The following is a 22846-nucleotide window of genomic DNA, read 5'->3' as shown; positions in this document are numbered from 1 at the left end:
GGGCACGAAAACCTAGAAACTCATGGTTGAATAGTTTCGCTTATGTGTACATGGCTAGGTTCGCTTATATGTCAAGTGTCATAGGTCCGCTTGTATGGTCATAATGGTTCCGCTTATTCGGCACGATGTAGGTTCGCTTATACGTACATGTACGTATAAGCGAAACCTCCTTGGCTATATAAGGTGGTCTTTTCAAGCGGACCATAACACATAGTTTACGGTGTTTTCTTCCAGCAAGCCACGAAGTGCTGCCGAAGTGCTGTCAGACTTTGTAATTGTTTTCAAGATCAATACAACAGCAAGTTAAAAGTGAATTCAGCTGAAATAGCACCAAATCATTAGTTTCCGCCTCTTGATTTGGATAGGAATTCTTCTGATCGACTCAAATAGGGTCGAACATGATCCTACAAGTGGTATCAGAGCACAGGAGGAGGAGTTCTTGCCATTTTAGCTGAATTTCATCTATTTTTCTACACTTTCTTCAAATTTTTAAAACTTTTCCCGGTAAAACCAGCTCAATTTCACACAGTGCACTCAGAATCATGTATTAGTAAACCCTTGAAATTTTCAGATCTAAAATCGACCTAGACAGTAGGTTTTTAAGGGGTTCGCTTATTCGTGCATGTTCAAAAGTGACATCAGCATTTAGGTTCGCTTGAAGGTACAGGGATAGTTCCGCTTTTAGTGACATTTTTTTGAGTAGGTCCGCTTGATATTACCAGATAGATCCTCTTCAAAGGCACTAAATTTGTAGTTCCGCTTGAAAGATTCGCTTCAAGGGACAGTTAATGGTAGTTTCTCTTAAGAGGTTCGCTGGAACAGACATTAGTTCCACTTCAAAGGTTCGCTTCAAAGACACTTTCGCTCAAGAGTTCCGCTTGTCTGGTCCGCTTCAGTGAACATAAGAGTTCCGCTTGAACAGACATTGAAGGTTCGCTTATTTGAACACTTAAGGTTCCGCTCGTGTGGTTCGCTTATTTGGACAATTGTAGTTCCGCTTGTACTGGTCCGCTTATTGTGACAATTCAGTAGTTTCGCTTATAGTGATTGCTAGTGTTTCGCTTATTTGAACAGTTTGCCTAAGCTTGAAAATCTTCTGAACTTTGGACAATTGAACAATGGACACTGAATTATATAACGCTTTTGCTAGCCTGGTCTCGATTACTCAGAATGCTTTGATTGACAATGAAACCGGAACGTCTCAGAAACCGCCTAAACTCATGGATATAGATGATTATAACGTGTGGTCTAAACGTTTTGGAAATTGGGTCGAGGCTTATCACCTAGATGCGTAGGAACACACTGAAGAGCCATATGTTAGACCCACGACAAATGGTGTGCAACAAACAATTCGAGAAATGAGTACGGAAGATAAAAAGAAATATCGAGATGAGAAATTGATGGTGAGTCTGCTTCAGCAAGCAATCAAGGAGGACATACTGATATTGCTTCAACATAACGGAACTGCGTATTCAATTTGGACAGAATTGGAAGTGATGATATGCTCAAGAATAAGATGTCTCTCATGAAGAAAGAATTTGACTTATTCCGGGGTTTGAAAACTGAAAACACAAAGCAGATAATTGATAGATATTGTAACTTGGTGAGAAAGATGTCAAAACTTGGAATTAAGAAAGATACTGATGAATTGGTTGAAAAACTTGCAGATGCGCTACCACATGAAACATGGGGAACGTTTCTTATGATGCTGAGATCCAACAGAAAAGATTATAAGAATATGACACTGGGAGATTTCACAAAGCACCTGGAAGCTCAAGAGATGGAGCAAAGGAAGATCGCGAGAATGAAGAACTATGATGGAGAACAGGATATCAGCTTGTATTACAAAGGTGGTGTTCCTGGAACAACAAATCATTCTCCAAAAATTGAAACTGCTTTCAGTGTGAAAGATTCTTCAGAAAAGAAATCATCCCAGGGATCAAGCAGCACAAGATTTTCATCATTCGATCCAAACATTTGTCTAACAAAGAATGGAAGAAAACTTCAGTGCAATATTGTTCTTAGTATTGGAAATGATGAAGATTATACTGAAGAGATTGCTAAAAATCAAATGTCTTTGTTGGGAATGGTATTGGAATCTTATAGTAGTTTTGTGGCCTGAAAGATCGGTAATCCAATGCTCACGAAAGAGGATTACGATCAAATTGATGCTAAGGAAATGGAATTGATGGACATTAAATGGTGCATGGCTAGTGTGATGAGACGTGCTGAGAAGTTTAAACAAATTATAGGCCGAGATGATTTTCGTGATGCAAATGTTTCAACTTTAGGCTTTGATAAATCTAAAGTTACGTGTTTTCGTTGTAGGGAAAAGGGACATTTCAAGAGGGAGTGCAAAAATCGTGAAGCTACTGGTGCCCAAAATCCTTTTGGAAACAATGATTATCACAAAAAAGGCGATTTATCATCAAGTCACGTCACCAGCACAGCATCAGGCACAAACTGCTCATGGGAGAGATGTAATTGATAGTTCAAAATGAGCATGTCTAAGCAAATCTGAAAATTTTTCATGGGATAAATACATTTCAACAAACAGTAAAGTTTCAATTGGGACAATTTTTGCCCGGATCAAGAATTTATGTCCAAAGAGATGTCAAACAACCTTTTCAATACTCATGCTTTCATTGCTAATGCTTATGATTTGAAATGTGCAGAGAGAACCAGAAGAGTCATAGAAGCTGCTGAAGCAAGACGGAGAAAGCTTGAAGAAGAGGAAGAAGAGGAAGAGAGATTAAAAGCTGAAGCTATAGCTGAGAAAAGGAGAAGAGCTGAATTTTTACAATCAAGCAGGACAGTCAAAGAAGTTCCTGAATTTCAAGTGAAAATTGATGCAGAACTAGTTAAAGTTCCAGAAAAGTGCATGAACTGTGATTCTCTAATCAAGCAGAACAATGAATTGCTGCACAACATAAACAGATTGAAAGAATCCTATGATACAATGAACAGAGAAATCAATAAGTATACGTATTCAAATGGTGAACAAGCTGTGGCAATGAATACATTGAAGATTGCATATCTGAGACAGCTTGATGATGCAAATTTTCATATAAAGAAATGTGCTGATCTGGAGTTGGAGTTAGCAACTCAAAAGATAGAAACTGAGAAAGTTAAAAAAATTATTAGAAAGTTACTCATGTTCTTCTTTTATTGTTGATAGGATTTATCCAGTTGTGGAAAATTTGAAGACGTTTGAAGAAGTGAAGACGTCCGAAGAAAAGAAATATGTGACAAAAGACGAAGAAAAAGTGAAGACTTCTGGTAAGAAATCAAGTGTGTTCTACAATAGATGTCCGCCCCCGGTCGAAAATGGATATTCACCTCGAAATCCAAATTCCGAGAGAGAGTCAAAAAGGCAATAAATTTACAATGGGAGTCTGAGCCATCAGATAACTTGCCAGAAAATATTGATGTCACGTACACGTCATTCGACACTGATCATGAGTCAAAGTTGATAAAAAGTGTGGTCGATCAGGTGTTAGATAAAGATGACAATGAGGAGTCCAAACCCGAGTCAAAATCTGGGTCCAATGCATCAAAGCCGACATTTAAAAAGGACAAACGGGTTTATGACAAACAGTTTTTGCTATCAAAATCTAATTTGAATGATGAATCATTCAAAGTGGCTTATACTTTGAAAGATTCTTACAAATTATATTCTGATGATACTTTTCCAATAAGAAGTGTCAGAGTTGAAATGATTCAAAAGGTTTTCAAAATCACAGAAATTGATATTTCTGAAATAAAAGATTTAAATCTTTCCGGAAAACCTAAACAATACACTTCAAGAGAACAACAAAGAATTAACAAGAAAATGGGTTACAATTCTGGTTATAGTTTCCAAAAGAAACCAAACCATAATCGTAATTTCAAAAAGAAAGGATTAGGATTTAATCAACCGAAAAACTATAAAAATGAGAAAATTTATAAACCAAAAACTGTGTTTGTTTCAGGGAAAACGACAGAAGCTGAGAAAGAACAATCATTCAGAAAGCAGACGAATCAAGAATTCCTTGCAAAGAAGAAAGAAGAGTTGAAGAAAAATGATAGTTCAAAGAAGATAGAAACCAGAACCTGTTTTCAATGTAAGATTGCTGGTCATGTTGCTAAGGATTGTCCGAAGACATTCAGACCAAAACAGGAAGTTTCTGGTAAATTGAAAGAAAAAGTTGTTGAGAAAACTGAACTTTCAAACCGAAAATTCACAGGCTTTGAAAATTCGACTTTTGAAAAAGGAGAATCTTCAAAGAGTGTTTTGAAAAGAAAAGAAAATGTCTTAAATCAAAAATGGGGTGTGAAAGGTTCAGGAAACAAGTCTGGTGATGAATCTGATTCCACAAAATCAGAGGAGCCACGTGTTGAGAAAAAGGTTGAAAGAAAAGTTCCAATTATGAATGATGAAAATTTTCCACCATTGTGTGCTGAAAATTTTATGAAGAAAGTTGGAAAAGTCGAAATTTCAAATCAATTTTATTCTGGCAAGAAGAAATTTGATGTTGAAAAGACTTTCAACGGAAATGTGAAAAACATTTTTGGCAAAATGGTTAATGGTAAGGCCAAAGATGTTAAAGCATTTTATGCTGCCAAAAGAGGAGTTCACAAGTCTGTTGAAAGCAAAGATGCACAAGAAAAGGTTACTCCCAAGGCTGGTCAGGCTTGGGTGGACATATTTTTCGTTGAATAGACACCTGACTTGCCGGAGATCCCAAGTTGGTAATCGTGGATCATGAATCGGCATCCTTCTAAATCTGTGTTTGAGTAGTTTCAGGACTTGCCGTAACTCCCAGGTTTGTAAGCGAGGAGTAGGAATCGGCACTTTGAGAATTCAACCAACGGATGGTAATTGGTTGAAACACAGGTTTGAAATGCTTAACGGTTCATCTTACAAGTGGTTGTATGATTGTGATTGTTACTAGTGGTTCAGAATGTGAACCAGATTGATTCTACAAGTGGTTAATCAAGGTCATTAAATTGAACTTGATTTAATTATCATTTATAAGATTGGTAAAATAAAGTGATGATCTTGCCCCGATTTTGCAAATGGTAAATTCAACAAAACTTATTTTCCGGAAAAACCATTCTGATTAAAACAAACATGAGTGTTTTGAAATCATTATGGGAAAATAGTTTGTTGTAAGGGGGAGTTCTGATTGTTTAAGCCAAGTGAATGTAGAATTGAAGCGATTCGATATCAGTTGTCATGTTTTGTACAGTTTGTTTTCAATTTTCATTAAGATGTATTTGAATTTTAGGGGGAGTAAGAAATTTTTAGAAAATCCAAAAACATCAGAAAATTTGAAAAAGTCAAAAACATGATAAAATTGAAAAATGAGCTTCGTTGCATAAAAGAGGAAATGATAGTACATCAGTGAACTATCACAACACGCTAAAGAAATGTAATGTTTAAAAGTGATAAACAATTTTACTGCGGATGTGTCAGTAGGTTTTCGCACACTTAGTAAATTGAAACGAGATATAAACCTAAAAATTAAACTTGCTTGATTTGTGGGTAACTATTCTTGGATATATAGGTAACCCCTGAAATCTCGTTTGAAAGGTTTCTTTTTCTGATATACTAGGTTCATATATTCTGTGATATCTGGGGTATTATCCCGGGACTTCTGCTGAATGGAAGTTCTGACCTAGTCCCTGGATAATACTTGCTGCAAAATGCTTGAAACATAGCATTAAGCCCTCAGCTGATTAGACAATAAAATTGATAATCATGCTGTTGTAGCTAAAAGATCTCCTAAAGGGGACACACTGAAAGTCGAAGCTGATATCTCTCGGAAGTATCGACCTAAGATCCCTCGGCCCTCGCATACCCCTTAATTTATATACAGATATCTTTTGTAGTATATTTGCCTGTAAATCTGAACATTGAGATCTGGATACGGGAGTATATTCAAGTGGAGTGATACACAATTAAGTTCAAGTCTCTAAAACATTAATATTGTATCTCAAATCAATTGAAATTTGTGTGAAAATTTAAAATGGACCATTATACTGACAATCTAGGTAAATTGTTTAGAACTAAGAATGTTTAAAGCTTAACGGTGTTAGTGATATGTTTCACAACTGATATGATCCTCTTGCATGAACTCACAAAAAATATTGTTTGTAAATATTTTATTTCTGTATTTTCTTAATTCTTCAAGTGGTTTTAGAAAATTCAAAAAGATTTTCGTCAACTGATATTGGAAAGTTGAGTTTCGAAATTCTAAGTGCTAAACTTGATAGAACAGGTTTGGGAGAGTGTATGTGAAAATGATAAAAACCAGAAAAAGATCTTGAATGCAAGATCATTATTGTGAATTACCTCCATAGTTTCTAAAATTGATTGGAAAGATATAATTTTTGAAGAAACTTATGTTTGGGTAGAGATTGTGCAGGTAGATATTTGCCAGGTGATGATTCTAAGATAGAATAGAGTCAAGTTACGATCTTAAACCTGATGGAAGCCTGTGCACGATCTAAGAATGAAGTTGTGAATTCCAGACTACGATCTCAGCAATTTGAGAGGGAGAGTCTGAAGACACCGTGTCAACATCCGAGAGAGAAGAGTTTGTTGATGATAGAGATAAAGATTGAGAATTCTTGAAATGTCAAATACTTCAGAGGAAGATTGAAGATTGATAAAGACTGTAGATTGGCAAGTGAAGACTCGAAGACTTCGTCAACATCCGAGGGGGAGTTTGTTGGTGCACTTACGTTTGTCGACTACGTCTTACATCGAGTCTTAGAGGGCACGGAAAGCTAGAAACTCATGGTTGAATAGTTTCACTTATGTGTACATGGCTAGGTTCGCTTATATGTCAAGTGTCATAGGTCCGCTTGTATGGTCATAATGGTTCCGCTTATTCGGCACGATGTAGGTTCGCTTATACGTACATGTACGTATAAGCGAAACCTCCTTGGCTATATAAAGTGGTCTTTTGAAGCGGACCATAACACATAGTTTACGGTGTTTTCTTCCGGCAAGCCACGAAGTGTTGCTGAAGTGCTGTCAGACTTTGTAATTGTTTTCAAGATCAATACAACAGCAAGTTAAAAGTGAATTCAGCTGAAATAGCACCAAATCATTAGTTTCCGCCTCTTGATTTGGATAGGAATTCTTCTGATCGACTCAAATAGGGCCGAACACGATCCTACACTGACTTTCGGTTTGAGCCACAAGATCCCGAAAGCTTAAGGTTTTGCCAGAAGTACGTATCGCAGTGGAACAAACTTCAAAAGATGGACCAAGGCCACAGAGATACCAGTGAAGCCGATCCATCTCAGAGACCGGATGGCCGATAGCTGCAAGTTGATCACAAAGGGATTTAAACCTACGAGAATAACCAGAAACAGAGGACGTACCCTTATTGAGAAGACGAAGAGAATCACGTAAAGAATGTATACATTCAACGGACGCATTACTGTAGGCATGTTCTAGGGCAGTCCAGATATCTTTAGCAGTTTTGAGGCCAAGAACTTCAGCAGCCGCTTCCTCGGTGAGAGAAGATTTGATAAATAAAACAGCCTTCTGATCATTATCGGACCAAGTAACAGCATCTGAGTTGGGAACAGACTTTTCGGAGACTGTAATGGTCGCCGAAGGTGGAGTAGCCGAACCAGAAACATGGTCGGACTGCTTGTGAAGGGATAAAACAAGGAGCATTTGCTCGCGCCAGACAAGGTAATTGCTGGAAGAGAGTTGACGATCACTCGTGGATTTAATACATTGTGATTTATCGGACCAAGTAACAGCATCTGGGTTGGGAACAGACTTTTCGGAGACTGTAATGGTCACCGAATGTGGAGTAGCCGAACCAGAAACATGGTCGGGCAGCTTGTGAAGGGAAAAAAAGAACGAGGAAGAAGGGGGACGACAAAGAAATTAGGGTTAGAGAATGGCTGATACCATATAAGACGTATTATGGTTCACCTCATCAATTGAATGAGGGCTGGGAACTTTATATATAATAAACATTACAACAATATTAGGGAAGTTAACAAAAATAAGAGATACATAAAATATTTACACAAATTATCTAATAGAGTTTACTAGGGACTACACAGATGACACTCATGTGGTATGTTTAGTATACACGAAAACTGGTAGAACTGATTGTAAATACATTCATGAAGAAGATGTTGATATTTTCTAATTATTGTGGTGTTTGTTTATGGGAAATTATAACTGTGCCTTAAAAGAGAAAAGAAAATTTAACTTTATATATTTTCTGTGACTGAAATAGGTATTGCCTCGTATCTCATGAGATACTTTCAATTGTGACTTTGATTTCTTCAAATCATGGTTTCTTCAACGATTGTCTTCGTTTGACATAAGCTTGCAATGTTTTTTCTTGGTTTGAATTTAGTATAAAACCAACTATTATCAATTTTGAATCAATTTTCATCAAATTCAACCACAAATCACCAGCACGGTGACATAATCGATTGTTTAGATCGTTAATCGTAGTTCGGATACCATTGTAAATTCACGTATAGGATCGAAATCTATGAAATTTAAGATCAAGAGAGGACGACAATGAGGGCATATTGAGATGACGTGTCAGAAAAACGGGCAGTTTGGTGATCAAGATTCACTACCGGTTGGGTGAGCCAAGGAAGAAGAGTTCTCACAACGGATCTAAGGCACTACTACATAAATAGGGTATTTGCTACAACCAAATCCGTAACAAATGGTAGCAAAAATTGCGATGGCTTTTCCCCATAGCAAAATTTCATAGCAAATGCCTCTTTTGTAGTAGTGAGAGGTTTGGAAGAGAGGCCAACATGTCAATCAAAATGATTAACATAAATTCATGATCAAACAGCCTACTGTCCAGTGGGAACTGGTTAAACCGAAACAAATAAGTGAAGAAACGTGTTAGTGGGTTGACTAGTGCAAAGGGAGTGATAAGGGAGGCGTTCTCAACCCTTGTTATGGGATATACTTGTTGATAACAAACAAACCAGAGAAATCAAAGTGGGTACACGTGATTTTTCCGAATGAAAGATCAAATGCAATTTTTATGCAAAAATAAAAAATAAATACAGCCAGCTTTGTGCATTGTGCTTGATGTAAAGACGGTTACTAATTAATTTCATGTCTTATATTGATCACACATGGTGGCTAAGGGGACTGAGGGTGGTACGTGATGGAGTATCTATCACGCGTGCTCAAGGATTCCACACCGCCGCCACCAACATCCACCACGCATGGATTTTTAAACGCGTGGAAGACATCACGCGTTGAACGTTTGGCTCCTTTGGACCGTTTTTTAACGGTAACATTAAATAAAAAAACCTTTAAACCTTTTATATACATACTTCTCCATTTTTAAACATTTCACCCACACCAAAACACAAACACATTTCGCACAATCTACATTTTTTTCAAATGGAGTTTCCTTCGGATTCGACGTTTCTGATGGATAGCGCTGGCGATACCCAGTCGTCTTCCGACAATGAGACGCTTAAATATTTTGTGTCGGTGTATAACGAACTTGAATCTAGTTCGTCCCGCCCAAAGAAGAAGATGGTAGATCGTGATCGTATACATGCCAACGAAGTGTTAATGAAGGATTATTTTGTGGAGAATCCGCTCTACAATGCCGAAACGTTTAGAGATCAGTTTCGTTTACCAAAAGAATTTATTTTTAAAGATTGTTGTAGACATCGAAGCAAGCGAGGAATGTTTCAAGAAGGTTACGATGCGGGGCGCAAACCAAGTTTCACGGCGATACAAAAATGCACGTCTGCCATTCGCCAACTAGCGACATGTAACCCTCCCGATCAATTTGATCAATACTTGCGTGATGAAGAAACTCACTTTCGGTTGAGATACGCTTTAATCGAACTAGGAATAGAGTAGAGTTTTTTTAGTATTTTTTAAATTGTAGCCTAAAATATTTTAAGTATGTTAAATTGAACTAGTATGTTTTAATTTTAATGAAATTTACAACTTTAGTGTTTTATTGTTAATTTCTAATTTAAAAAAAAATTAAAAAAAGTTACTAAATCAACTTTCATCACTAGTGATAACCACCGCCACTAAAAAAAGCTTGTGAATGATAGAATAGTGGTTGATGACATGACGAAAATTGATTGGATGTTTGTGAGTGATGGAATTTTTGCAAGTGATACCACCCTCACTCCCCTAATGCCATATTTAAAGGCTCAAACTATCCAGACACCTTATCTGCCTATTTAGACACCCTTTGCCTCGTATAGGCCTCGTATAGGCTTATACGAGGCGTATAGGGTTACATCAAAATCAGTGTCTGACTCATGTCACTTCTGGTTTGACTGCCTCAATACGCCTCGTATAGGCCTATACTGGGCGTATAGGACCCTTCGAATAGGCCTCATATATGACCATTGCCCCTGATTTAGGCCTATACTGGGCGTATAAATATTAAAAAAAGAAAACAAAAAAAAAATAAAAATAGACGCCCAGTATAGGGCTATACTGGGCGTATACGAGGGGTCCAAAAGACCATTTTACCCCTGATTTAGGCCTATACTGGGGGCAAAACAGGGCTATAATGGTCTTTTGGATACCAGTATACGCCTAGTATAGCCCTATACTGGGCGTCTATTTTTATTTTTTCTTTGTTTTCTCTTTTTAAATATATAAAAAAGAAAAAAATAAAAAATAAAAATAGACGCCCAGTATAGGGCTATACTGGGCGTATACGAGGGGTCCAAAAGACAATTATAACCCTGTTTTGCCCCTAGTATAGGCCTAATTCAAGGGTATAATAGTCTTCTGGTCCTCATAGACGCCCAGTATAGCTCTATACTGGGCGTCTATTTTTATTTTTTTTGTTTTCTCTTTTTAAATACCAATAACACTAATATTAATTATAAAAAAACTCATATTAACTATAATAACACTAATATTAATTATAGTAACTCATATTAATTATAATAACATTAATATTAATTATAAAAAACTCATTCTAGTATCAATAACACTAATATTAATTATAAAAAACTCATATTAATTATAATAACACTCTTATTAATTATAATAACTCATATTAATTATAATAACACTAATATTAATTATAAAAAACTCATATTAATATCAATAACACTAATATTAATTATAAGAAACTCATATTAATTATAATAACACTAATATTAATTATACGATGCTTATACGAGACTTATACTAAACTATACGATACGATACAACACGATAGGCTTATACAAGACCTATACGAGACTTATAGGATACGATACCACATCCATAGGCCCATACAATGCCTATACGAGACCTCTACGAGATTTATACTACACTATACGATACGATATGATACGATACAATACAATACGATACTAGACTATTGGATAAGATACAACACTCGTATAGGACTATAGGTGTGGTTTTGGTCCCGTTTAGGCCTATAGGCTTATGCAAGACCTATAGGGGACCTATACTAGACTTATACTATACACTATACGATACGATACATTTCGTATAGGTCCCATATAGGTCTATACGAGAGCTATACGAGACTTATACTACACTATACGATACAATACAATACAATACGATACGATACGATACTATAGGATATGATACAACGCCCGTATACGTCGATAGGCCTATACAAGACCTATAAGGGACCTATACTACACTATATGATACGATAGTATCGTATAGTGTATAGTATAAGTCTCGTATAGGTCTATACGAGAGCTATACGAGACTTATACTACACTATACGATACAATATAATACGATACGATACTATAGGATATGATACAACGCCCGTGTACGTCGATATGCCTATACAAGACCTATAAGGGACCTATACTACACTATATGATACGATAGTATCGTATTGTATCGTATAGTATGGTATCGTATTGTATCGTATAGTGTATAGTATAAGTCTCATATAGGTCTATACGAGAACTCTACGAGACTTATACTACACTATACGACACAATACAATACGATACAATACGATAATATAGGATATGATACAACGCCCGTATACGTCGATAGGCCTATACAAGACCTATACCACACTATATGTTAAAAACAATGTAATATTTCTACGATCGAATATTTTTAAAGGCCGATCTTGAAAACGGTAAAATATTTTTATAAAAAAATGAAACTTTTCTTAAAAAAACAACTCAAATTACCCCACGAAAACACCCATTTTTTTACTCAAAAAAACACCACCCTCGAAAGACAATCAAATTACCCTACCAAAACATCCATTTTTCAACTCAAAAAAACACCAACGAGGGGTCCTAATATTAATTATTTAAAATAAAAAAACTTGTTTTTGTATAAAAGTTTGCTAAAACGATTAATATTGTATAAAATGTTTGTTAAAAAAAAAAAAAAAAAACCTTTCAAGACGCCTAGTATAGGCCTATACGAGGCATATAAGAGAAAACAAATTTACCCCCAGTATAGGCCTAAATCAGGGGCTAAATAGTCTTTTTTCGCCTAGACGCCCAGTATAGGCCTATACGAGGCGTATACAAGGCAAATAAGACAAAATATGACATAACCAGAGATTCTCTTGGAAATTGAGAAAGGTTATACGCCTCGTATAGGTCTATACGAGGCGTCTTGAAGGGTGTGGAAATAGGCAATTGGGTGTGTGAATATGTAGACCCTATTTAAATCCGTAGGACCATAACCTATATGTTCGGAACAGAAAATCTTTCATCACAGAGCAAACAAAAATAACTCATAATACGAGTTAAACAGTAAAAGCCCAAAAAATATAGCAAACATTTGGATGATCCTGATTTTTGGGAAAAGCATCTTAGCAAAAGATTTTTGACACCTTCAAGTCACCATCTTCAGAAGTACTCCATATGAGCACCGATTGCACTTAAAAAACCATTACTCCTGCCATGAAAACCAACCACTTTCCCAAGAGAGGGTGTTGAACTAAAAAAAACATTCGCTGCACCTCTTTCTTCTCCATAAGGTCCATGGATCCTCTTGTTTGAGTGAAATGTAATCGGCACTATGGCTTCGAGTCCATCATACCCTTTAACGGGTCCATAAAACCCAGAGATGCCAGTCAAATACTCATCCCTACCATCCAAATTAACCTACCAAAGTCATGATTTTGTTATTAATTTACAGATCAATCAATAGATAAGTGAATTGAAAAAAAAAAAACGATGCGTTATGCACACACATACCTGTTTAATATTCGTAACTCCATCTGTTCCACCATAGATTTTTGACAAAACAGATTTACCATCCGTTTTCAGATATTCAAACTGAATGGCATAAATCACATTAAGCTCTCCTTCATGAACACGCACTTGTTTGATAGTTGAGAAAACTCCATCGTCCCATGGTTTACCTCCACCTACTCCCCATGGGCCTGCGTCCCTCGAAAATGTATTTTGTGACATACTAGAACATGGCTGTAGTGGAATGTTTAAATAGAACCATTTAAAAATCAAAATATATGTTACAAATTCAACACCAAAGACCAGAAAATAAAGACCAAAAAGTGACGTTTAGAGACTAGAGAACGAACCTGAAGCGTGAGTTTGTCTTTAAATAATGCAAGTGATTTAGGCATTACATAAACTCCAATAGCATCAAGGTATTTGTTAGCACGCCCATGAAATCCCACAATCATCCCCCCGTTGCCATCATTTGTAAAAACAGTTCCACTATTTGTACCAAACGGTCCGTAACGGTTCTGGTTTGTCACAAAACATATGGACATCACTATAATTGCTCCATCATAGTGACCTGATGTCACACAAATTGACTTTAAATATTCATCAGGATAGTCGATGCAAATCTGCAAAATTAATAAATCAACTCTCATAAGATGGAAACGTTATTATGTCTGAATGGTTACTTCATATGTTAATCTAAAGAGATCAGTTACCATATCAGTTCGATTTCCACCATTGCCACCAAAAAAAGATCTTACAGTTTCACCTGTTGTGAGGTAAGTTTGAAAGTTAATTGAGTCAACAAAACCTGCATATCTAACACTAATCTTTATTCTTTTAGTAAGGCCTTGAAGCCTGTAATCCCATTCTTCCCCATTTGGACCACCCCATGGTCCATGCATTATGGATCCTTTGAAATCATTTACACCTCCCTGCAAATCAAATATAGAACAGTAGCTTTATAGTTTATGCAACTTACATGCAAAGAACAAGAACATATAAGAAGATAACAAATTTGAAACTCTACCATCTTTAGTTTGGAATGTTGCCTAACTATGAACGATATCTACTACCTGCAACAATCAGCCACGTTTGGGGGAGATATATTAATCAACTATCATATAGAAAAACATGAGATTATATATGTGGGATACACAATGATCTGTAAGATTAGATATATTATTATATTGATATTTAATCTTGTAGCCATATAATCATTTATATTATATAGATCAAAACATATTAAACCTATTATATAATTAGTTGGTAATTGTTGATGGACCGTGTTACCCTTATTAACTAATTAGGTTTTCTATTGGGTGTATATATAAGGAGATAACTAGAGAGGTTAAAAGGTTAGACTCTAATAATAACATCATAATCTCGCCTCCCATACATCTCTCTCCATCCGAATCTACCCTTTGATTTGGTCTCACCATCATCATCATACACCCTAAGGAGGAACCGGATCAAGTTGACAATCATGTCAAACTCAATGGCTGCTTCTTTGACCGGATTCTCTGCTGGCCTGTCTGTGGTTACAGGTATTTCATTTATGTTTTCCATTTATTTCATTTATATTATTAATGGATATTATTTCAAAATATTTAGATAAATCTAATCACATTAAAACAGGAAACATAATCTCCATAATCCCTGAAAATTCGAATTTCATACTTATCACAATTAACTGCCATAATTAGAAGTATTTCGAAACTTGGAGAGCAAGTTTCGGACAAAGACGAAACCTAATTCGAAAACATAGTTTCGAAAAGACCCAAAATATCCGAAATGCCAATCGAAACCTTCTTCAGACTACATTGAAGTTTCATCCGAAATGTCATTCTAAACCCTTTTCGGACTAAATTGAAGTTTCATCCGAAATGTCATTAGAAAACTATTTCGGAATAACTCAAAATTTCACCCGAAATCCTGTTCGAAATAACTATTTCGGATAGATTAAAAAAACTAACTTTATCCGAAATCTAATTCGAAATTTAACATGTTCTCAAAATGTCAAGTTTTCGAATCCCATCACTTTATTAGGCTATTATTGTGAGCTAAAAGTTTACTATTAAATGATTGGTTTTGTAAATACTTAAATAATCAGAATCAGATAATTTTTCGCAAAATCAAATAGCTTAACTTGAATGAGCTTCTGATGTATCACTTATGCCCAAAGGTGAATTGATACATCTGTTTTGTTGTTCAAGTATCATAAAAGTTGTGTTAATTATGCATAACAAACGTGAATGTCTTATATCTGAACAAAGCTGATTTAATTCATTCATGTCTAGCATACTTAACAAGTGGATAACTAAGGTGATTGTCTCATTTCTGGTCAAAGTTGATTTGTCACAATTACTAGTGGGCGATGAGTGAACTGATCGCCATGTGCGTGTAGGAGGAAGAGCGTATGAATATGGATCGCACTACAGATGTTGCAAACTTCACCACCTTTAACTCTAAGAAGAGGGAGAACAATTATTCAAGAAGGGATGCTTCTAAGGTCCAAAAGCCTAATCCTAATACAAGTACACCTTCCAGCTCTAAGAACTCCTTAGGCAAACCCTACTGCAAGTTCTGTAAAGAGATAGGACATAAGCAGAAGGAATGCCCGGACTTTAAAGAGTGGCTGGCTAAGAAAGGTAATGATTTTTTCATGATACTTGAGTCCTATAAGTTAGATGTTCCTGCTAATTCTTGGTGGTTTGATTCTGGTTCTATGGTTCATGTAACCAATTCTACTCAGGGATTCCTTTCAATCCGGAGGCTGGGAAGAAACCAAAGAAAACTTAAAGTTTGGGATGATCGGGAATTAGAAGTGAAGGCCATAGGAACATTACAATTATTTATGAAAACTGGTTTATGCAGTAAACTTTATGATACCTTATATGTTCCTGAGGTAACTCGAAACCTTGTATCAGGACCAAAGTTAGACATAAACGGTTTTGTTGTTTCCCATGGTCATCGCAAACTCTCTGTTCTCTATGATTCCGTTGTTTATGGTACCGGCATTCTGGATAGTGGTCTCTATAGATTAGAACTAGATGATGATTATTTCCAAATCTTTATTTTCATATAACATTAATGAACTAATGATGGGGATTTGAATGGATGAAGGTTGTTTCTCTTCCGGAATTAAACGTGGAATTCATTGTGATGCACATTCAATTGAGCCGCCCTTTTATAACTGGCAACCATTTATGAGGGCATTGAGTGTAGGCATGGTTGAAGGTCGTTATGCATAAATTTATTTAGAATAAAAACTAATTTAAACTTTTCACATGTCCTCTTAATTATAGGTGGTGAAATCCCTAAAATGCCCCTAAAGAATATTAAATTTTTGAACAATGTGCAAGTTTACCCCCTCTAAAATAGCTTGACTTTTTGTACATGTTGCTTCAAAATGTGTACACAATGTAAAATTACATAAGTGTAGAAAACCCACTTCTCTTAATAAGGTAGTATAGATTAATGAATCACTTACAAATATGAAACAAAAATGAGACTTAGAGACTTCATCCATGGTGTGGCATCAACGTTTAGGCCACATCTTAAATCGACTCGTAAAGGATGAAGTCTTACCCCCTCTCGATTTCACTGATTTTGGAACATGTGTCAAATGCCTTAAAGGTAAAATGAAATTAGTGAATAAGAAAGGTGCCACTAGGAGCTCTAATTTAATAGAACTCGTTCGTACTGACATTAGTAGTCCTTCCCAAATCGCTGGCATCACTGGACATACTTCATTTATCACTTTCATTGATGATTATCCTCGTTACATGTACTTGTATCTCATTAAGGAGAATCTGACTCTCTTACAACTTTTAAATATTATTAAGCTGAAGTTTAAAAACAATTAGATCGTCAAATTTAAGAAGTGAGATCAGATAGAGACGGTGAATATTATAGAAGACATACTGATGTGGGTCAAGCTCCTAGTCTATTTTATGAGTTTTCTAAGGGTCTGGGGATTGTAAACCAATACACCATGCCTGGTACACCTCAACAGAATGGTGTTGCTGGCGAAGAAACCGTACCCTTATGAACATGGTGCGTAGTATGTTAGCCAACACTAGTTTACCATTATTCCTCTGGACTGAAGCGTTAAAAGAAGTTGTTCATATACTCAATAGAGTTCCTTTTAAGTTTGTCCCTAAAACTCCTTATGAACTTTGGACAGGAAGGAAACCGAGTCTTAAATATATGAAAGTATGGGGCTGCATTGCTGAAGCAAAACTTTATAATCCTTTCCTAAGGAAACTTGACCCTAAAACAGTTACATGTTTCTTTATCGGGTATCCTGATCACTCAAAGGGTTATCGTTTCTATTGTCCTTCCCATGTCACCCACATATTTGAAACCAAGCGTGATGCGTTCCTGTAGGATTTCAAGGTCAGTCGGAACAATACTAACCCTTATGAAGAATTGCAAGAAGTACAAGACGTGGGGGGAGAGACTCGTCGCTTAGCATAACTTTGTTTACTCCTCTTGTACCTAATGCAACAACTGCACCTGAAGCTACTGCACCAACTCCAAATTTACCACCACAATCAGAACCCATTATACCTCAATACGAAGGCACATCAAACACTCAAAGCCAAGACACTACTGAACCGAATAATCAACTTAAAAGGTCATCTAGGCCCAGAAGACCTGCTAATTGGGATGATTATGTTACCTACCTGACTGAAATGGATGCTGGAAAGCTCAATGATCCTATCTCGTATAATGAAGCCATTAGCAACGACCAGTCTTCTGAATGGAATAAAGCAATGAATGATGAGCTTGAATCCATGAAGAAAAATGACGTTTGGGATTTAGTAGAATTACCCAACAGTGTCAAACCCGTAGGATGTAAATGGGTATTCAAAACAAAACTGGATCCGGATGGGAACGTTGAACCCTACAAAGCGAGATTGGTTGCAAAGGGCTACACTCAGAAAAAGGGAATTGATTATCAAGAGATGTTTTCACCTGTCTCTCGTAAAGATTCATTAAGAATCGTTATAGCCCTAGTAGCTCATTTTGATTTAGAGCTGCATCAGATGGACGTTAAAACCGTTTTCCTTAACAGAGACTTAGGGGCAGTTTGACAACATCTGAATGGTAAGTGCTGAATCAGTAGGAGGTCTGAACCATTAACTGCTGAACCAGTAAGAGGTCTGAACCATTAAGAGCTTTTATAATGCTTAACCGTTCAGAGGCAAATGACTGACCAATTTAGATTAGAGGTCTTAACCATTCAGACTCTATATAATCTTAACCATTCAGAGCCAAATGTCTGAACCATTCAGACATCTGCTCGTTAAACAAATAGTCTGAACCATTAAGTGCTGAATCAGTATGAGGTCTGAACCATTAAGAGCCTCATTAAGAGGTAAACAAACAGCCCCTTAGACGAAGATGTTTACATGAAACAACCTGAAGGCTTTAAACCTGAAGGTTAGGAGCATCTAGTCTGTAAGTTGAAGAAATCCATTTACGGGTTAAAACAAACATCACGTCAATGGTACCTTAATGTTGATGAACTCATGAAGAAACAAGGTTTTGTAAATAATCAAGTGGATCAATGCACATACCTTAAGATGAGTGGAACAACTATACTATACTTGTTCTTTACGTAGACAATATTCTATTGGCAAGTAATAGTTTAGACATTTGCATGAGTCGAAGCGGTTACTCTCGCAAAACTTCGACATGAAGGATCTCAGAGATGCTTCTTACGTCATTGGCATCAAAATTCACCGAGATAGACACAAAGGGATCTTAGGATTTTCTCAAAAGGCATACATAGATCGTGTCGTTACACCTTACAACATGCAACAGTGCAAACCTTCAGTCGCTCCAGTAGTTAAGGGAAATGTTTTCGGTTCATTGCAATGTCCAACAACAGATGATGAAAATGAGCAAATGAGCCTGATACCTTACGGGTCAGTAGTTGGGAGCCTGATGTATGCTCAAGTTTGTACTCGCCCAGATATCGCTTAGAGCTAGGCCATTACCAGACTAATCCAGGCCTAGATCACTGGAAAGAAGCTAAGAAAGTACTTTGATATCTGCAAGGGAGTAAAGACTATAAACTAACTTATAGAAGAAGTGATCATTTAGAAGTGGTAGGCTATTCTGGTTCTGACTTTGCCAAATGCAAAGATGATAAGAAATCCACTTCGTGCTATATCTTTATGTTAGCAGGCGGACCCATCTCATGGAAGAGTCATAAACAACAGTTAACCACAACTTCCACAATGATGTCAGAATACGTTGTTGTTTATCACGCAACTTGTCATGGAATGTTGCTTAGGAACCTGATTACTGAACTCAAAATCGTTAATTCCATTTCTAGACCATTGAAGCTTTATTGTGATAACTCAGTTGCCGTTAGTTTTTCGAACAGTAACAGTTCGAATGGAGTTGGTTTATATCTCAATACAAAGTATTTGTCCGTACGTGAACGAGTTGAGGAAAATAATCTTTGTATTGAGTATATTAGTACTAAAAGTATGCTTGCGGATCCGATGACTAAAGGTCTCCCACCTAAAGTTTTCGAAGAACATGTTTCGAATATGGGATTTACTAAAGACCTTATTTAACAGCATATTGTACTAGCTTATGTTTTAGTTAATGAAATTTCCTCAGTTTTGAATTTGTATGTCTCTAACATATATTCTGCCGTTATAATGACATATAGACAAATATAAATACAAATCAAACATTAAAGGCTTATGTGCATATTTTGATCATAACTGTTAGATTTTAAATTGAAGTTGTAGTATGACTAATGGGGGTCCTGAGTCGAATGATGATTTAATGGTTGTATTTCTCTGCTACAGTTCTTGGTTTAAAGCTAAAATGAGTATTAACTCCTGATCAGGCTTATCTAATACTTATGACAACAGATTACTCGGCTAAGTGGGATAATCTAAGATGAAATATATTATTATTGTGATATTTTATCTTGTAGCCATATAATCATTAATATAATATAGATCAAAATATACTAAAGATATTATATAATTAGTTGGTAATTGTTGATGGACCATATTATCTTTTTTAACTAATTAGATTTCCTCTTGGGTGTATATATAAGGAGATAACTAGAGAGGTTAAAATGTTAGACTCTAATAATAACATCATAATCTCGTGTCCCCTATATCTCTCTCTCCTTGGGTGTATATATAAGGAGATAACTAGAGAGGTTAAAAGGTTAGACTCTAATAATAACATCATAATCTCGTGTCCCCTATATCTCTCTCTCCATCCGAATCTACCCTTTGATTCGGTCTCAGCATCATCATCATACACCCAAAGGAGGAATCAAATCAATCTGACAATCATGTCAAACTCAATGGTTGTTTTTCTGACTGGATTCTCTGCTTGTCTGTCTACAATTACAGGTATTTCATTTATGTTTTCCATCATGTTAAACAGAACTGATCAACATGATCATCAAAGATTTATATAGGTATTTATCTTTCAGTTCTCCAAAATGCAACACTAAATAGTCTAGTTATCAATCTTTATTTCATAATGCATTGTTCTCTTTAAATGAGGGTATATCTCAACACATTTGGTGAGTTACCCAATATGAAAATATCAGATTAAGCTATATATCTAGTTATAAAACTAAATTAGAGATTCTTATACGATAAATTAAATGAACAAATGCTGGTTATGCACATAAAACAAATTATTAAAAACACTAATAAACTATTTCAAATGAATGCAATGAGAAAATCACAAAACTGAAAAGAACTAACCTGCAGAAACTACCAAAAATGCTGAAGAGTGAAGAAAGATGAGAAGTAGAAAGGGAAACTAATGTGTATACTGGAAAACGAAGAGACAAATAGTAGAGGCTACACGCCACAGCAATGCCTCATAAACCAACGAAACGTATGGAAGATGACCATTGCACCAGTGGAATAAGTAATGTTTATTTTTAGATGAGAAAGGCAAGGAGAAAAGTTAAAATTGCCGTTCAAAGTTAATATACTAGGTTTGTTGTGCCGGCCGGCCCTGGGATAGGCGGGGAGGACCACCGGCTAGAGCCCGATATTTTGAGAGACACGTTTTTTATTAAAAAAAAATCCGATATGTATATGTAAAATATTTTTTAATCAGAGTACTTCCATACAAACATCAACATAGACCCTCTTACAAAACTATTCTTATGGTTTAGATTAGTTATTAATTCCTTTGTCATTAGGTTTAAACCTTTAGTGGGCTAAATACTCAATTTCGTTAACGCCTTAGGGCATATTTTTTCGAGCTCGAACAGGGAAATGAATTCTCAAGGCCGCCGTATTTGTTGTTCACATTCTGACGGAGTTGTCAATGTTTAAATAAAAAATACCAATTATTAATATCATTATTATTTGCTGATTCAACCGTACTCTTTAACTTAGGGCTGTTCAAAAAGCTTGCTCGAAGCTCGCTCGAATTTAACTCGGAAAAAGCTCGCTTGATTTGGCTCGGTTTAAAAGTGAGCCGAGCCGGCTCGGCTCGGTTAGAAAGTGAGCCTAGCTCAGCTCGGCTCATTAGGCTCGGTTCGGCTCGTAACGAGCCGAGCTGGCTCGGTTCGGCTCGCTTCGTAGCTCGGCTCGGTTTAGCTTGAATTATTTTACTTATAATAAGTTTTAATTTTATATACATTATAATATATTACAAAAAAACTGATTAGTATTTACATGTATATAGGTTTGTAATTTGATATTTATGGCATATTTGAAGATTTATTACCATACTAATGAACTAATATTGTATTTTATTGAAATTAAAACTTATTTTGCGTTGTTAAACTTGATTTTGGTTTGAATTGTATTAGGTTGAACTTATTTTGAATATATTCTTTTAAATTATTGAATAATATTTTAGGCTATTAAATTTTAAGAGGTATATATTAGTTTTTTTTTTTATAAAATCGAGCCAAACCAAGCCGAGCCGAGCTAGCTCGGTTTAAAACCAAGCCGAGCCCGAGCATAGATTTTCAGCTCGGTTTCAAATCCGAGCCGAGCCGAGCCAGCTCGGTTTATAATCGAGCCGAGCCCGAGCTTGGCCTGGCTCGGCTCGGCTTGGCTCATGAACAGCCCTAAATGAATAACCTTTTCGGTTGCGAATGAATGAAGTACTGTTGCGAATGAGTGAAGTACTAGTGGAGTGATTGGGGAAATATATTGTGTTTCTTGTGAATTAGGTTCGACTCCTACTCTCTTCATTATGTTCTGCGGCATCCAAGTAAAGGGCAAATACGGGTGGCGTCGATTCGTCTTGGATGAGAGACGAGATTTTACTAATTATTCTACTGTTGTGCCTTCGGGCAGGTGGAGGTCGGTTTTCGCGCATCTGTGAGAGCCAAGGGGCTGGCGCCGGTCGAGTAGTCGAACTTGGACACAACGCTCGGTGTCACGATGGTTGGCACGCCGTTCCTTGCCGTTTAAAAAAAATTATTCTTTAATATTAAAAATCTATACTTTGTAAAACTAACAAAAAATGATAATTAGTAATTAGATGTTCAATTTAGTGCAAGTAAGCAGTGGTAGAGAGGTTGGAGAAAACCTTAATGTTTCTTGTGACCCAGGTTCGACTCTCACTCTCATCATTATTTTCAGGGGCATCCAGGTGAAGGGGCGAATACGGGTGGCGCCGG

At 36.3% G+C, this 22846-nt stretch overlaps 1 protein-coding gene across 1 annotated transcript; it reads right to left on the bottom strand.

The window, feature by feature from the left end:
* Window positions 1-12633: 12633 nt before the first annotated feature.
* LOC110891843 (agglutinin) lies at window positions 12634-21053 on the bottom strand. Its single transcript, XM_035987149.1, has 6 exons — window positions 20958-21053; window positions 14222-14267; window positions 13908-14126; window positions 13545-13817; window positions 13198-13428; window positions 12634-13104 (listed from the first exon to the last, which is right to left on the bottom strand). Exons 2-6 carry the CDS (start codon window positions 14222-14224, stop codon window positions 12847-12849), a joined length of 984 nt encoding a protein of 327 aa, XP_035843042.1. The 5' UTR covers window positions 14225-14267; window positions 20958-21053; the 3' UTR covers window positions 12634-12846.
* Window positions 21054-22846: the final 1793 nt, after the last annotated feature.

Source organism: Helianthus annuus, chromosome 2, assembly GCF_002127325.2.
Source record: "Helianthus annuus cultivar XRQ/B chromosome 2, HanXRQr2.0-SUNRISE, whole genome shotgun sequence".
Taxonomy (NCBI): domain Eukaryota; kingdom Viridiplantae; phylum Streptophyta; class Magnoliopsida; order Asterales; family Asteraceae; genus Helianthus; species Helianthus annuus.
This window is presented reverse-complemented; position numbering and strand designations above follow the sequence as displayed.

What these genes read in the sequence shown, in the direction of transcription:
- LOC110891843 (XM_035987149.1), bottom strand. An exon ending in AAGACAAACTCACGCTTCAG is followed by an intron (nt 13,429 to 13,544) that starts GTTCGTTCTCTA and finishes ATTCCACTACAG; the next exon opens with CCATGTTCTAGTATGTCACA. An exon ending in GAGTTACGAATATTAAACAG is followed by an intron (nt 13,105 to 13,197) that starts GTATGTGTGTGC and finishes TGACTTTGGTAG; the next exon opens with GTTAATTTGGATGGTAGGGA.